At 44.4% G+C, this 16,448-nt stretch overlaps 1 protein-coding gene across 1 annotated transcript in view; it reads left to right on the plus strand.

The window, feature by feature from the left end:
- Positions 1-313: 313 nt before the first annotated feature.
- The window catches only part of LOC132359023 (dihydrodiol dehydrogenase 3), a 37,572-nt gene continuing 21,437 nt past the window's right edge, over positions 314-16,448 (plus strand). Inside the window, exons 1-2 of the mRNA XM_059912224.1 lie at positions 314-426; positions 15,096-15,145. Coding sequence (XP_059768207.1) covers positions 314-426; positions 15,096-15,145 — 163 coding nt within the window. The remainder of the gene's footprint in view (positions 427-15,095; positions 15,146-16,448) is intronic.

Raw genomic sequence — 16,448 nt, forward strand, 5'->3', positions numbered from 1 at the left:
TAGATTTTCAATTTCCTGGGTGACCAACACTTAAATGACTTACCTTCCCATCTGGGCCCCGAGTGGACCATCTCTGGACGCTCTGCACAGAGAAAGAAGATGGAGAATAAGTCAGCCCAAGGAAGGGAGGGGATGCGGAGCTCAGCCGTGGACGTGTGGGGATAGGCCATGATTAATGACACGCATCTCTCTTGCCTGGCAGAGTTAAGTTTTTCACTTAGCCCTAAGTGACCCCTGCCACTCGGAGATGTAATTGCTTCACTTGCCAAACTGAAACAGATTCACTACTGAGTTTGGAAAATGAGACAACCTGATGGCGAAGCTGCCTCCTTCACCTGGGACAGCCAGGGAGTCAGCAGCACTGAAGGCCACGGAGGAGGGAGGAGATGTTGATCCCCAGGTTGCCCTCCCTACCTTCCTGCTCAGGTACTGGCTCTGATGGGCCCCGACCCAGCCCCACCCGGGGGCTGAGATGCAAAATGCTGCAGACATCCTTCCTTGACTGGGATCCTTGCCTGGCATTTGGTCTCTGATTTATGGTCAAAGTGACTCTCTTTACTGCAAGAGTGACTAGTAATGTATTCATTTGCTTAAACATGAAAGTGAAAATTGGGGGATTTAGCTTCAATAGGTTTGACTAATTTACCCTTCAACGTGGTTACACCCAGTTTTCATCCCGCCGGCTGGGTATGAGTGTACAAGTTCCATATGCTCTGTGTCATCAAACACACACATTATCTTCAGGCTGATGAGCGGGAAGAAATATCTCACTTTGCTTTCATCGGCATTTCCCTGATCACGAGTTGATCAGCTTCTCATATGTTGATTGGACATTTTTGTTTCCTCTTCTTTGAGTTGCTTGCTTATATCCTTTGCCCATGGTTTCTATTTTTATAGTCCTTTTGTATTGATTTTAGGAATTTTTTATATTTGATGGCTTTAAGTCCTTTGCTGGATATTTATGATATTTCTCCTGGTTTGTCCCTTGATTTTAATTTTCCTTGTGGTCTCTATTAGGAAACTCGAGTTTTAAATTCTGATGTAGTCAAATTGATCAGTCTTTTCCCTTTTTTTTTTTTTTTAAAGACCTGACTTTTTTTTTTTTAATTCTTTATTTTATTTATTTATTTTTGGCTGTGTTGGGTCTTCGTTTCTGTGCGAGGGCTTTCTCCAGTTGCGGCAAGCGGGGGCCACTCTTCATTGTGGTGCGCGGGCCTCTCACCATCGCGGCCTCTCTTGTTGCAGAGCACAGGCTCCAGACGCACAGGCTCAGTAGTTGTGGCTCACGGGCCTAGTTGCTCCGTGGCATGTGGGATCTTCCCAGACCAGGGCTCGAACCCGTGTCCCCTGCATTGGCAAGCAGATTCTCAACCACTGCGTCACCAGGGAAGCCCAGTCTTTTCCCTTTTGATTTTGTTTTCTTGTGCCTTAATTATGAAGGTCTCCCATCCTCCTAGAGAGATTCCCCTATATTTTCTTGTAATATTTTTCAGATGTTGCCTAATATTGCCATTTTAACTGAGGTTATCCATCTCTCATTTTTTTGGAAAATGTTGTGAAGTGGGGATTTAACTTAATTCCCCCTCAACTATACAAACACTAGTGCTAATACCCATCAGTGACTGCTTCTCCACCCTCCCCCTTCCTATGGCCACTGCCTGAAATGATGTCTATACACATGTACTAAATTCCACATCTACTTTGTTTTGTGTCTGGGCTGCATATTCTGTTCCATTGACGTATTTGCTGATTACTGTTCTGTTAACACGCTGAATCACAGTAGCTCCAGAATATTTGCAATCTGAGGGCGGGCTCCACGTCTTGTTCTTTTTCAACACTTTCTTGGCTCTTCCTGTGCACAGGAATTTTAGCATCAGCATTGTTTTGATGATTGTTCTTTGCTTGTTTCCTTTCCTTTCCCAGTTGAATCTTTCACTCTTTTCTCTTCCCCCCCCCCTAGTTTTGTCGCTTTGCTTACTTTGTCACCCACATTTCTTGTTTTCCTTTGTTTTCTTTGGGGAGGTGAATAGAGCCCTGGAGGGGAAATCAGGGAATCTGAGTTTTAACGCAAATTCTGTCACGAGCGAGCTGTGTAACCCTTGGGCAAGTGGTGCCTCCTCTCTGGGTTTTAGTGTCTTTTTCAATAAAACGAGAGAGTGGACAAGTTCTGCTCTTCTTTCACAGGGCAGCCCATTCTTCCAAGTGACTCAGCTCTACTCATCAACGTAGGACGTAGCAAAGCCCTCCTTTCTCTCTCTGCAGCCTCCCACCCCAGCCTTCCCCTCTGAACCGCCTGCACCTGTACCCCACCCCGTCCCCCTCATTCAGGTGTGTGATGACCAGGTGCTGCTGACCAAGATGCTTGGACTCAGTATTTCCAGGCTGCTCCTCAGCAGAACAAAGAAAGGGAGCATCTGGGGCTGCCACAGCGAGGCTGAACTGGCTCCCCTTTCCCGGAGTCCCACTTGAAGACACAGAGGGCCTCGCTGCCCTGCTCACCCGGGGAGGATTAGCTGACAACTCGCTGCCCACGTAACCACCACCTGTCGGCCATGAGGCCTCCATCTTCAACCTTGCAAATGGCTGGGTTGTATTTGCCTTGTCCGGCTGCTGTGTTTGCGTTTCTAACTGTAATGGTCACAGTTAGAGAGTTAATGAGGCAATAGATGCTCTTCTGGGTAATTAAACGCTCAGTGAAGGTGAAGCATTAGCTCAGGCTCTCTGCATCCTCATTTGTCTGGAGGGAAGACTAGTGGGCCACCCTACTCATGTGAATTTTCTAAGGTCGTGGGGGAAGGTCTGTTCCATTCACCTGGGACGCGATGTACCCTCTTCAGACATTTAAAAGGGCGTGTGTGTGGCCACTGTGGCTTGATGATTTGGTCTAAAGTTCTAGACATTCTTGGAGGGCAGGATGGTTCACATCTGTATCCCCCATTGGAAAATTTTTAATTTTTATATTTTTTTATACAATTTTAAAGGTTACACTCCATTTACAGTTATTACAGAATATTGACTATATTCCCCGTGCTGTACAATACATCCTTGTAGCCTGTCTTACACACAGTATTTTGTGCCTCCCCTCCCCCACCCCTATGTTGCCCCTCCCCCACTCTCCCCACTGGTAACCACTAGTTTGTTCTCTATATCTGTGAGTCTGCTTCTTTTTTGTTATATTCACTACTTTGTTGTATTTTTTAGATTCCACATATAAGTGATATCATACAGTATTTGTCTTTCTCTGTCTGACGTACTTCACTGAGCATAATACCCTCCAAGTCCATCCATGGTGCTGAAAATGGCAAAATTTCATTCTTTTTTTTTTAACTTTTTTTTTTTTAACATCTTTATTGGAGTATAATTGCTTTACAATGGTGTGTTAACTTCTGCTTTATAACAAAGTGAATCAGCTATGCATATACATATATCCCCATGTAACCTCCCTCTTGTGTCTCCCTCCCACCCTCCCTATCCCACCCCTGATCTCCCTGTGCTGTGCAGCTGCTACCCACTAGCTATCTATTTTACATTTGGTAGTGTATATATGTCCATGCCACTCTCTCACTTCGTCCCAGCTTACCCTTCCCCCTCCCCCTGTCCTCAAGTCCATCCTCTAGTAGGTCTGTGTCTTTATTCCCGTCCTGCCCCTAGGTTCTTCATGACCTTTTTTTTTTTTTTTTTTAGATTCCATATGTATGTGTTAGCATATGATATTTGTTTTTCTCTTTCTGACTTACTTCACTCTGTATGACAGACTCTAGATCCATCCACCTCACTACAAAAACTCAATTTCATTTCTTTTCATGGCTGAGTAATATTGCATTGTATATATGTGCCACATCTTCTTTATCCATTCATCTGTCGATGGACATTGGTCTTCTTTATGGCTGAGTAATATTCCATTGTGTGTGTGTGTGTATATATATATATATATATATATATATATATATATATATATCTTGTCTTCTTTATGCATTCTGTTGGTGGACTTGGAAATTGACCCCGGAAGCAAGAAACTGCCTCACCCAAGGTTGTATGTCCTACTGGGGTGATTCACTGCCACGGATTGCTGGTGCCCGTACACAAAGGCCTGGCCCCCGCCTAAACTCAAGACAACTTGCAAAGCTCCCCAGCCCAGTGGAGCCTCAGCTGCCACTGCTTTGCCGGCCGGCTCCTCCCTTGGCCCAGTCTCGCCGTCCTCATCTCCTCACGGGTGTGTCTCCAAGAACATTCACCCAAACCTGCATGTAGCTCTCTGTCTCAGAGTCTGTCTGGGGACCCTGACTTCAGACACACAGAGGACACACACACTGCATTGTCAGCTTGGGTACCAGCGCCTTCTTTGGGGTCAGGTGCTCTCGTGTCTCCACCTCCTTCATGTGGGGTCTGACCCAGAGCGCTCACGCAGTGTTCATCGAATGAATGAATGAATGAAAACAAAGTGTGGTGGATGAGATGGGAGAAGTTTGGAATTATGTTCAGGCATATCAAAGTGAAAAACAGGAAAAATTCACAAAAAGTCACTTTTAAGGCAGTTTCTGAGAGAGCATGGAAAATGACTCCGGGGAGTGTATGTTGAGATGGTACAACTTTTACTATATTGCCCAGTGGGCGTTTTTGTTATCTTTTCAGCAAAACGACTTCAGATTTGACAGGTGGGTGGTGGGACTTGAAGTGGCCGGCAGCTTGGGACCTGAAGGGGTGCTGATGCTCTCAGCTCCTTGCTGACTCTCTCCCAGGGACCCACAGGCAGGTCTCGGCTGTTCTCAGCTGAGCCGTGTCTTTATCCATCCCCACTCCCGCCCCAGCCCTGAGCTCTGCTGACACCGGCCTTGAACTTCTGGCTCAGGTCTGTGGGCTCCTCCGTACCCCTCCCACCAGGCGGGTCTGCTGGCTGCCAGGCTTCCAGCCAGGGACTTTGCACCTGGCTTTTCTTCTCTCAACCTTGAAGCCACCCTAAGAGGCTGTTCCTGTTCTTCAAGAATCCAGTCTGTGGTGAGCTCACGACAGCTCCAAGGGCAGGAATCTGGCCTAGCTGTTCTTCTTTGCCCTGCAGCAAAGAGTAATTATTACTGGGATTTTTCCACTTTTGTTGACCTTTTCCATGGTCACAAGGAGTTCGATTTTTTGCTAGACATTTTGTTCTTCCTTCACTCAGGCTCTTTTCAGATACAATCGTTGTCCAACACTTGGACTGTAATGTCCCGGAGAGGCAATAGTAATAAATTAACGTTTACTGAGTGCTGCTGATATGATGAGCTAAGGCTTAGGTTATACACACATCCCAACACTCCTAGGAGATGCAGCCCAGGGAGGGTAAGTAGCTTGTCCAGTTTACTGCAGATGAAGGAAAGTTTCGGGAAGCTGCCCAAGGTAACACAACGAGTCAGGGATGGGATTTGAGCCCAGCAGTCTGGCTCTACAGGCCACCCACTGGGGTACCCCTAGATGGGACTGCTCTGCTGAATAATGTGACAATTTTCAAAGAGCCTCAGGTCACTTGGGTTATAATCTCAGCTCTGTTTTGGACTTTCTGGGTGAGCTCCGGAGAATCACCCAGCTCTTCTGGGCCTTAGTGAAACAAGAGTGCTTCTCTGGGTCACCTTGAAGATTCACGCTGGCTGGGTGATTCTAAAAACCCTCTTTCTTCTTCCCTCCACCAGTTAAAATCTTCCTCTCCTAGCCCATCTTCCCATTCTTGACATAGAACACCGGTGGTATTTGGGGAGAAAGGATAGTTTCCTGGTACAAAGAAAACTTCAATGCCTACTCCCTCTCAGGGAAGAGGTGAACAGCTGGTTTGCTACTGGTGTCAACTCTTGAAATATGCTTATTACAAATATGGGTGCCCCTGATCAGCAAAGAAACTCTATGGTTCCAGCCAGCATCAGAAGGTGGTTCATAAGTGTTATTCTCTCATGAGCTATGGGAATTAATAGGGAACTTGATATCATTTAACAGCCTCTCCAAGGGCAAGACAGTTGATTGTTGCTATTTTAGTTTCTTCCTGGTGTCGGATAATATTAACTAGTTAACATCTGACATCCTAAGTCTTTGTACTGCACTTAAAATTTCCTTTAAGGGACAATCAAACAAAGAGGGTCACAGAGTTTCAGCTTGTTGGCTGTGGAATGTGATTTAGCCACCAGAGTGGCCAGATGACGGCAGCGTGACATCTGTCTCAGCTGGCCTGTGGCCCAAACAGAAAGGAGCGATAGTCTTGGCCTAAGAACCTGTTTTCCCTTATAAAAGGTAAATATCTTATGGGTAACATACCAAGGTGGTATTCATGAGTTGCTCCCACCAGTATGGAGTTATACAATTCTTAATAGAGAAACTGTAATTTAAGAGCAGCTTTTCTTAGAGGGAGCAAGTGAATTTCTCATTTTCTCATTTTTCTTTCTGGCAAAAGTGCTTAAAAATATCCAGTACCCAATATCTCCCCTCCCTTTCCATCCTCTTTTAAGTCCACTCCCATGGAGCTTTCTCCTCCTCAACCCCGTGAAATCCTTCTTCTCAAGGACACTAGCAACCTCCGTGCTGTCAAATCTCACTGTCCATTCTCTCTCCTGCTTTGCCTGACCTGTCAGCACCACTGACCTTCTGGGGGCCTGGATGGATTCCCCACGTGCTGGGTCTGGGGTGTGCTGTACAGAGAGGAACACTGAGCCTGGAGGATTCACCACTTTGGCAGCAAGCGGAAGGAGCCTGCCGTTTGGGGAGAGACGTTACTCCACGCTGAAAACTGCTTGCTGTGAACACGACCCTGAGAAACAGCCTTGGTAAAGAGCAGTGAGGCCACACAGTCTCAGTCCACCTGGCAAGAGTATGCAGGGATACCCAGGGCCCAGGGCCATTCGCCTCTGCCAGCAGCGTGTCCCAAAGGCCATCATTCTCCAGTTCTCAAACATCAGGTCTCCAGCCTAGCCCTGACTACTGATCATCAGCAAATATCCCATCATTAACCTACACCTTATCACGTGATGTATGTAACCAACGTGCTGATCATCTCCCATGGGGTGAGCCTGGAAGTAGCCTCCTTTAACCTCCACGGCCTCCCAGGAAGGGCAATATTTCCCAGCTCATACAGGCTACTAATTCAATCAGTGAACAGTCAGTGGTGGAGCTGAGAGTCCCAGCTGGGTCTGCCTGGTTCCAGAGCCTATTGTCTTGATGCCTCTCACACTTCCCGACTCAGTATGCCGCGTTGCATGAAGTGCACACACGGGAGGGGATGAGGGAAGAGGCATGGACCAAGGATCACACATTGAGGGACCTTGAAGAAGCCAAGAGGTGAACTTTTTACAAGAGGGACGGTGAGCATCAGGACACAAGAGCTTAGGTAGATAAAGTCTGAGGTGGGGCCAGCGCCTGACTCCTCACGTAGAAAAGGCATTAGTGGTGGAAGCTCCTCGTCTTCTCTGACTACTAGACTGTCAGTCAGAGCCGGGTTTTCAGATTAGCTGATTGATAGCTTGTCCACGTCATAAGACACAGAGAACTTGAGGCGATGTCTTTCCAGAGGTGGAGGGGACGTAAGGGAACGTGGGGCTGCAGGACCGGCTGGCTGGGAGTGGAGGTGACCGAGGGAAGGAGGCTGATGATGCAGTGCTGGTCTCTGGAGTCGGGCAGACCCGGTTCAAACCCCCAGGCCATCACCTCTTAGCTCTTTGGAGAACCCTTTCACATCCCAGACTCTACATCTTTCTCATTTATGAAATAGGCATTGTGATACCCGTGTCTCAGGTTTTTGCAGGAATTGAATGAGCTAAAGCACTGCCTCAGGTGTACAGATTTGAATGTGGTTGAAAAAGAGATCATTACACTTTCAACTCAAAAGTTAGCGTCATGTGGAGCAACTAAACCCATGCGCCACAACTACTGAGCCCACGCGCCTAGAGCCTGTGCTCCCAACAAGAGAAGCCACCGCAATGAGAAGCCCGCACACAGCAATGAAGAGTAGCCCCCGCTTGCCACAACTAGAGAAAGCCTGCGTGCGGCAGTGAAGACCCAACACAGCCAAAAATAAAATAAAATAAAATAAATAAATTTATTAAAAAAAAAAAAAAGAAAGATAGCATCATGTACTCAACTTACATTCTTACTGCATTGTGTTCTTCACCTCACCCTGGATTTCATCCTATCCTGAATCTCTACTTTCTAGGGCTGGGGTCTATCGTTTTTGTGTGTGTGTTATGGACCCCTGGCAGTTTGATGAGGCCTATGGGCCCTTATCATAGTAATGTTTTTAAATCCAGAAAATAAAATAAAAATACACAGGATTGCAGAAGAAACAAATCCTATTGAAATTCAGTTGTACTGGTTTCTTATTGCTGCTGTAGCAAATTAGCACAAACTCGACGGCTTAAAATAGCACACATTCGTCTTGCAGTTTTGGAGGACAAAAAACCAAAATGGGTCAGCTGCGTCCCTTCTGGAGCTTCTAGGGCAGAATGCTTCCTGGATGGTTCCAGCTTCTAGAAGCCTTCTGCCTTCTTTGGCTCCTGGCTATTTCCTCCGTCTTGAGAGCCAGCAATTGCCTCCCTCTGACCTCTGCTTCTGCTGTCACATCTCCCCTCTGACTCTGATCTCCTGCCTTCCTTTTATAGGGAGATTTGTGGTTATGTGGGGCCCACCTGAATAATCCAGGATCATCTTCCCATCTCAAGATCCTTAATTTATATCTTCAAAGGTCTTTTACTCTATAAGGAAACATCTTGTAGGTTTCTGGGATTAGGACATGGACATTTTGGGGAGGCCATTCTCTTGCCTCCACAACAGTTAACAAAACATTTTTATTATCTGGTAATACATAAGCTTCTTTACTGATGCATTAAGTAGCCAGCTCTGGTGGCAGGTCTAATAAGTACTGTGATTTCAAAACTGCCATGAGGGTAAAGGATCGGATATCTGTAGCAACTGCACTGCGGTAGGAAAACCCCTGCTTATGCTGTTGGTGAGCCCCGGGCACTGTGAAAATCGCTGTGGTTTGTTGTCTACAGTTAGAATGGCAAGGATGTTAACTTCAGTTAAAGCTCAGTGAAGACGAGGATGTGATTTTTTTGCCTTTCAAGTTCATGGACGCTCAGAACTCTGTCCCTAGGCAGTCTGCGGGCCCCAGATTAAGGAACTCTGCTCCAGAAGGCGTCTCAGAGATGAAGTGGGCCTGGCGGGTAGGGGAGCACCGGTGACAGGCCAGGCTTATCGACAGTGGGAACCGAGATGTTTGTAATTATGGTTACCAAGGGGGAAAGGGGTGGGGGAGGGATCAGTTAGGAGGTTGGGAGTAACACATACACACTATTATATATAAAATAGATAACCGACTAGGTCCTCCTGTATAGCACAGGGAACTCTACTAAATATTTTGTAATAACCTGTAAGGGAAAAGAATCTGAAAAAGAACAGATATATAACCTAATCAGTGTGCTGTACACCTGAAAGTAACACAACATTGTAAATCAACTATACTACAAGAAAAAAATTTTAAAAAATCAGGAAGTGTTTGTAGATCGCACCTAAAACCTGCCTGCTTCCAATAGCCTTTGACAAAATATCCCTTGTCACCTGACACATCGGAAGCTTTCAGTTGATTGCACCTGTTGTTCTTTCTAGACTGAGTTGCAAGGTCAGGAGCGACAGGGGAGAAGGGGGAAAAATGAAGAAGACAGTCATCACCACACCGACACTAAGCCAGGGCTGGCCCTGACACGGCCTCCGAACCCAGAGGTGGCTGCAGCTTTGGCCTAGTGCACTGATTTTGGTGCTTTGCTGTGGCTCACTGTCTCCCCCACTTCCCGTCCTGTGAGCACCATCCAGAGCCAAAGATAGAGGTGGGGCTGTTGGCCTTGTCATTGTCACCTTATGACGATGATGAAGGAGTAGGGGTGAGTGCACAGTGACAGGGTCACCTGAGCGCACCAGGCTGAGACAGGTTCAAACTCAAATGTCAGTTTTGTGTCCATATTGTCTCTGAGTTATTAAAAACCTTCATTGACATTATTCTTAATAGTTGTCTAATATTCCAGTTACGTATGTAACATAACTTACTTAATGATTCCTCTACTATGAAAAATTTAGTTTGATTTCTGTTTTTCCTAATATAAATGGCCCTGAGCTAAACATCAAGCTTTCTCTGTATTATAGAAGACTTCTTTAACTAAAAATCCTAGAATTGGAATTACTATATTGAATGATGTAAACATGCCAATGCACTGCAAAATTGTTCTAGGAAATGATAAATGTTAATTTACATTCTTACAGCGGAGGCTTGTTTTACCCTGTCCTCATCAGCATGATGCTCATTTGTTCATTTGTGTCACGTGTTCATCATTTAACACGGGACACGGAGATCTTCTTTCCCAAACACGTCACCCCACCCCCAAATCTGAGAGCCAGGTTGTGATTCAGACCCTATTGTTAATTTGAATTTCCACTTAGGGCATTGGAACCTCTAATATTTCATATGATGAAAAATTACTTTTCCCTCCATGAAGAATGTGACAGTGACCACAAGGACATAGGACGATCCTATCATATTGGGATACCATCCTATCTTCCTTCTTCCTCTCTTCATGTCTTGGCCTCCCTCTCTTCTTTGAGCAACTTGTGTTGTTCTAAGATCGTTGATGGCTTTCACCAGTAGCCCCTTGATGTATTGTGGGCAGACTGGAGTTACTTTTTGGGGGTCAGCATTTGACAGTATTTACAACATGTCTTCTTGGAACTGCTTTCCTCTCTTCTGTGATGTGAGGCCCTGCTGTTATCCTGACAGCTCGGACTTTACTCCGTGACCCCTGTGGAGTTCTCCAACCCTATAAGGTGGTGCTCTCCCATCACGATCCCCCGGGCAGCCCCACCTGTCCCCAAGGCTCAGCTATGATCTTGGTGCAAAATCTGTAACTAAATCTACATTTTGCCACTGAGCTCCAGGCCTGCTTGTTTATTAACCTAGTAGATACTTCCACCTGGATATGCTAAAGGGCCTTTAAACTCAGTATGTCCAAAATGGAAATGATTATTCCTTGACCTCACAAACCTTCTTGCTCCTCTCCTGTGTCCTCCATATCGCTTGATAGTACTGTTGACCCTTTAGTTCTTTAAGCTAGAAAATGAGGGTCTTTAAATCCTCACCGTGCATACCCCGTATCGCACAGACAAAGGCTTGCTGGTCTTTTTGTCTCCAAGCATCCTTCAGCTTAGCCAGAATGGCCTTCCTAAATTGGACAAGAGTTTATAATTCTCCTCTGCTGAAGATCCTTCAATAGCCACCCAGCTTGCCAGGATGAAGTTAGAAATCCTTAGTTTACTTGGTGGTAACTTAGTCTCTGCTAACTCTCCAGTTTTGCTGGTTTAATAGGCAAATCCTCTCGCACAAGGACTTGCATGGATTCAAATTGTTTTTTATTTGAGATTTGTCATCACCTTCTCCCCTGTTTCTGATGACAAATTCCTAGGGGACGAGCACTGTTCTTTATGGGAGTTTCGTCTCTAGGTTTTCCTCAAACTCTTTTCTGTCTGTGGTCACAATCCTGGGCTCATGCAATGTCACGGCCACACACGAGAGGGAAGCATTGGTTAAACTGTGTTGAGAAGCCCATGTCAGCTTGACTCTACCTTGGAAGTTGATTTTGCTTTGTTTCAGCAAATAATGGTGATCAAGATCACGGTAGAGTGAATGCATTTTATCTCTCAGAGCATGAGGGTTGCATAATGTCATTATTTGTCTTGACAGGAGGCTCCCTTAACCTTCCCAGAGGGGCACATGAGTCAGAGGGGGTGGTGTCCACCAACCCTTCAACCCTATGAGGGATGACGCCGAAGTTCTCTTTGCAAAGTGGGCCAGGATCACTTTCCTGGAGTCCAACTGAAATCCTTCTGACTGAAATAAGCTCTTCTGATCCTGTCCCAAGTGGGGATGAATAACAGATTGGGGGACCATATAAGAAAACCTCAAATATTTAAAATGATTAATTGCCAACATTACATCTCGGTTTATTTCAGGATGAAAATTTTCAATTTGTTCGAACTCTTTTTTCCTCACAGGATGCTCTGAGTTCTGCCTTTGGCTGTGGCATAAGAATTTGCTAATAAGGATTCTGATCATGAATCCAAGGTAGAGCACGGATAGATCAGTGTCTCACTGAGGAATACTTAGAGCCACTCACATCCTTGGAGGAGCTCAACGTTTTGGAAATACCTGTTGTCTTTACCTGTGGAGAACGAAGGGCACGTTCCCTCTGCAGGCTCCAGGGGAGACTCCTTCCTGCCTCTTCCAGCTTCTGCTGGTTCCAGGGGTTCCTGGGCTTGGGGCTGCAACCCTCCCATCTCTGCCCCCATCTTCACCCTACCTCCTCTTCTCTCTATGTCTTCCCCTTTTCTGTCTCTTATAAGGACACTTATCCTTGGATTTGGGGCCCACCTGGATAATGAAGGATGATCTCATCTCAAGATCCTTAACGTAATTACACCCGCAGAGACCCTTTACCCAAATATCTCATTTATAGGGTGAGCATATCTTTTGGGGGCCACCATTCAATCCACCCTAAGGCCTCTTCATTTTTCAGCAGGGAGCTCTTGTGTTATATCTTCTCTGAAGACTTTTATATGTGTTTTTATGTATGAGGATGGATTTATAGTCACGACTGATAATACTTCCATATGTGCCCTGCAAAGCTGGATGTTGCAGAGTTTAGTGGTTCTCAGCCTCAAGTACCATCATTATTCAAATCTAAGATGTTGACAGTTGTAAGATGCACTATTGCTTTATGTGCTACCTAAGAAAGAAAAAACTCTGTCTGTTAAATGATGACCTACTGTCAAGTTTAAGATGCACCTTGATTTCATTTTATGTGAAAGAATGTGCAACTAATGAAATGCAGCATAACCTATAAAAAGTCAATGTGAATCATGAAAGTTTTAAACATTAGGATAAAGAATGTCTAAAGTAACAGTGGTTGTTTTGCCAGGAGAGGAAACTTCTCAGAGTAGGTATATTCAAATATCTTAGTAGATTTCCTGTAAAAGCCTGGTTAGATGGTGGTTTTGTCAAGCTTTGGGATCTATACCAATTACCTGGAGGTGCTTATTAAGTATATGGATTCCTGGTCTCACCTCCATTGATACATTGTGTATAATACAGTTACCCCAGTAATACACTATACATCACTGCATAATGCTGATGCAGGAAGTTTGGGATAGAACCCCCAAATCTGCATTTTTAACAGGCAACCCTGAGATTCTGAAAGGGGTTATCTAGGAACAACTCTTGGAGGAATATGGGATCAGATTGATGCTTTTTAGTTCCAAGTATTCAAACTTTGGACTAACACTTTTCAACAATAAAAAGGAACATGTTGGTACATGAAGCAACATGGATGAGTCTCAAAAATATTTTGGTAAATGAAAAAAGAAGATAAAAGACTACACATTGTATGATTCCATTTATATGAAATTTGTGGAAGAGGCAAAACTCTTTAGACAGAAAGGAGGTTAGAGGTTGCTTAGAACTGGGGTTTGGGAGCAATAATTGCCTTCCAATGGGCACAGGGGAACTTTTGGGGGGTGTTGGAAGTGTTCTGAAACAGGATTGTGGCGATGATTGCAAAACTCTATAAATTTACTGAAAATCATTGGACTGTACATTTAGAATGAGTGAATTTCATGATATGTAAAGTATACCTCAATAAAACTGATGAAAAATATCAATAAATATAGCTATTGCTATTACTATTTCTCTCATTCCACGATTGGTCTAACCTTCCTGGGCCTGAAAACCAGGAACAGTGATGGCCATAGGTGCAAGCAGCTGCCCTGCAGGCTCTGCTCTTAGTCTGGATAGGTGCTCTTGGGGTGGAGCAAAAGACCAGGGTCTCCTCAAGTCTTGAGTGTGTCTCCTGATTACGCTTTTTGGACTCTGGGCGCCTCTGCTCTTTCCACAGTTCATGGATTGTATAAGGTCTGGGGGCGGAGCAAATTTAGGATGCTGAAATCAGCTAGATTTTTGGTGTCAAAGGGGCAGTTCCATTGCCTGAAGTTGGAGTGTCTTTATTTGGGGCTGATCCCCCAGCAACTAGTACAAATTCCCTGATGTGGATTCTTAGGAAGATCTGGGTTAAGAAGGTGGGCTCCTAGACCAGCCCAAAGTCTGCACGTTAGAAAAGCCAGATTTTCAATCTGTTGGGCTCCCTTGGCCAAGTGTGTTATAACCAACAGATAACAGAGTCAAATGCACTCAAATTCCTGATATTTTTCCATGGCATAATCCATGTGTAATCCTTGGTCTTCTAGGTCATGGTTTGGGAGGTTTACCTCTGGACAAGGGGCTTCAAGATCCAGCAATAATTACTCCTGTGTCCCTGTTTCAAAGAAGGTTGCCATTTTAGAACCAGGGCAAGATTTGAGGATATAGTCCTGCAAAAGCAAATTTCAAAACTCTTAAGCTTGTTCTTACGTGCATGACTTAAAAAAAAAAAATTAGGAACAGTGTTTTCCATGTAGGAGAGACTCTGTAAATATTTGCTGAACTGAATTCTAGTTACAACACTTTCTGCAGCCCCACCTTTGCCAATCCCAACGTTTAGTAAAAGTGGCCCAAATCGTGTTAGTGCTACAGAATTTTTGCATTTCCCCAGGAGGAAGTTTTAACATCTCTAGTTACACATTCAGTGGACATTCTTACACTTACATAATCCAGTGTTCTGTCCCATTTGCATGGAGTACACAAGAAGACTATATCTGACCAACAGGTAATGTTTACATAAAATGTTAAAAGTGCTTAGAGAGGCTCCTATGGACACATTCCCCGAGGACGTTTCTCTTCTACACTAATCCTCATTAGAGCATTCATGTTCACCAAGCGTGATCATCCAAAAATGTTTCTATACCATTAACTCCAACCTCCCTCTTTCAAAAATGTTGCTGACTCACAGTGAACAAAGCTGTTTGATATAGCACAATAGGACTGCTAAGAATACATCCCCTGCTTTGCCTGCACAGGTTCTGAGCCTCGCAGTTTCTCTCTTTTGGTACCACTGGATGGAAGGAAGCTCACGAAATGAGGGCTTTTATTTTTAAAATCATTCTATTTCTTACAGCTCTCTTCCAGTGTTTCCATGGCTGGTGTCCAGCTTCACAGGAGGCGGAGGTGAGGCCACAGACCAAGGGTCTCTTGGTGCACTTATGTTTTTAAGGCTTATCATAAGGTGTGTCTGCATTTGGCATGGAAACCAGATGAGATAAAGGCAAATAATAAATGGCATTCCTAGAAGTAGCAAACATTACCCCGAAAATGGCATGGGGAAGGGGTGCACTGCCTATAGAGATGTATTTAGATAACTGAGGGTCAGAAACGGTAGACCTCTGATGAGCAAATATTTGCTGTTCTCTCTACAGGGGCACGTCTCTTTTACAAATGGGTGAGGAGAAATAAAAGCAATTATTTACTTGTGGCACAAGAGAATGCTTGCTTATAACTCAAGATGTCCTCTTCTCTCCCTCCCTTCCTCTTGTCCCCTTCTTCATTCTGGAAAGCATTTCTTGTTAAGATAAATAATACGAAAATTTACCTGCTTTTGCCACTCTTAGTCAACATAGAATTGGCAGTTCCAGCTAAAATAAGAAAACAAACAAAAAAGAAATACTCTACATCAAAATAAGTAAAATTACCTCTGTTCTGAGATGACATGATCATGTGTGTAGAAATCCGTAGAGATAAAACAAAAAACGTTAGACTAATAAACAATTTCAGCAAAGGCGTAGGATACAATATCAACACAGAAAAATCAGTTACATTTCTATACCTTAACGATGAACCGTCTGAGAAGAAAATTTAAAAAGCAATTCCATTTAAAACATTACAAAAAATACTTAGAAATAACTTAACCAAAAAGGCAAAAGAAATGTGATAAATGGAATATTGCCTGCCATATCAGTAAACAAAGAAAGTCACAGTCATCAGTGATTGCAGCCACAGCCTATGGTGAGCTGGTGAGCCCTGAGGGAACTCAGGGAGGAAACAGAATACCTGCCATCTAGCAGTCATCAGACTGCAGCCACTCCGTAAGGTGAGCCCTGAGCAAACTCAGGATGTGAAAACACAGGATACTGGTCCCAGAAGCTGAGGTGCATAGCAAAGGAGTGATTTCAGTGAGCCTAGACTCTTGCATCTTCCCATACATAGAAAAGTGCTAAATTCCTTAATTTGAGATAATCTGGTTTTTGTTAATTAACAATTATTTTGATATTCAGACTACCTGCCCTTTGTTGCAAAACTTCTATATAACCTGGCTTCCCCCTGCTTCCTTGGAACAGTTCTCTCAGGGTTACTTGAGATGCTGTCTCCCGGGCTTGAAGTCCTAAAAATTTCTGCTGACTAAAACATAACTCTCAACTTTTAGGTTGTGAATAATTTTTTAGTTGACAAATGTATAACTAAAAATTGTTTGAAG

This window comes from Balaenoptera ricei, chromosome 2 (genome assembly GCF_028023285.1).
Source record: "Balaenoptera ricei isolate mBalRic1 chromosome 2, mBalRic1.hap2, whole genome shotgun sequence".
Classification (NCBI taxonomy): Eukaryota; Metazoa; Chordata; class Mammalia; order Artiodactyla; family Balaenopteridae; genus Balaenoptera; species Balaenoptera ricei.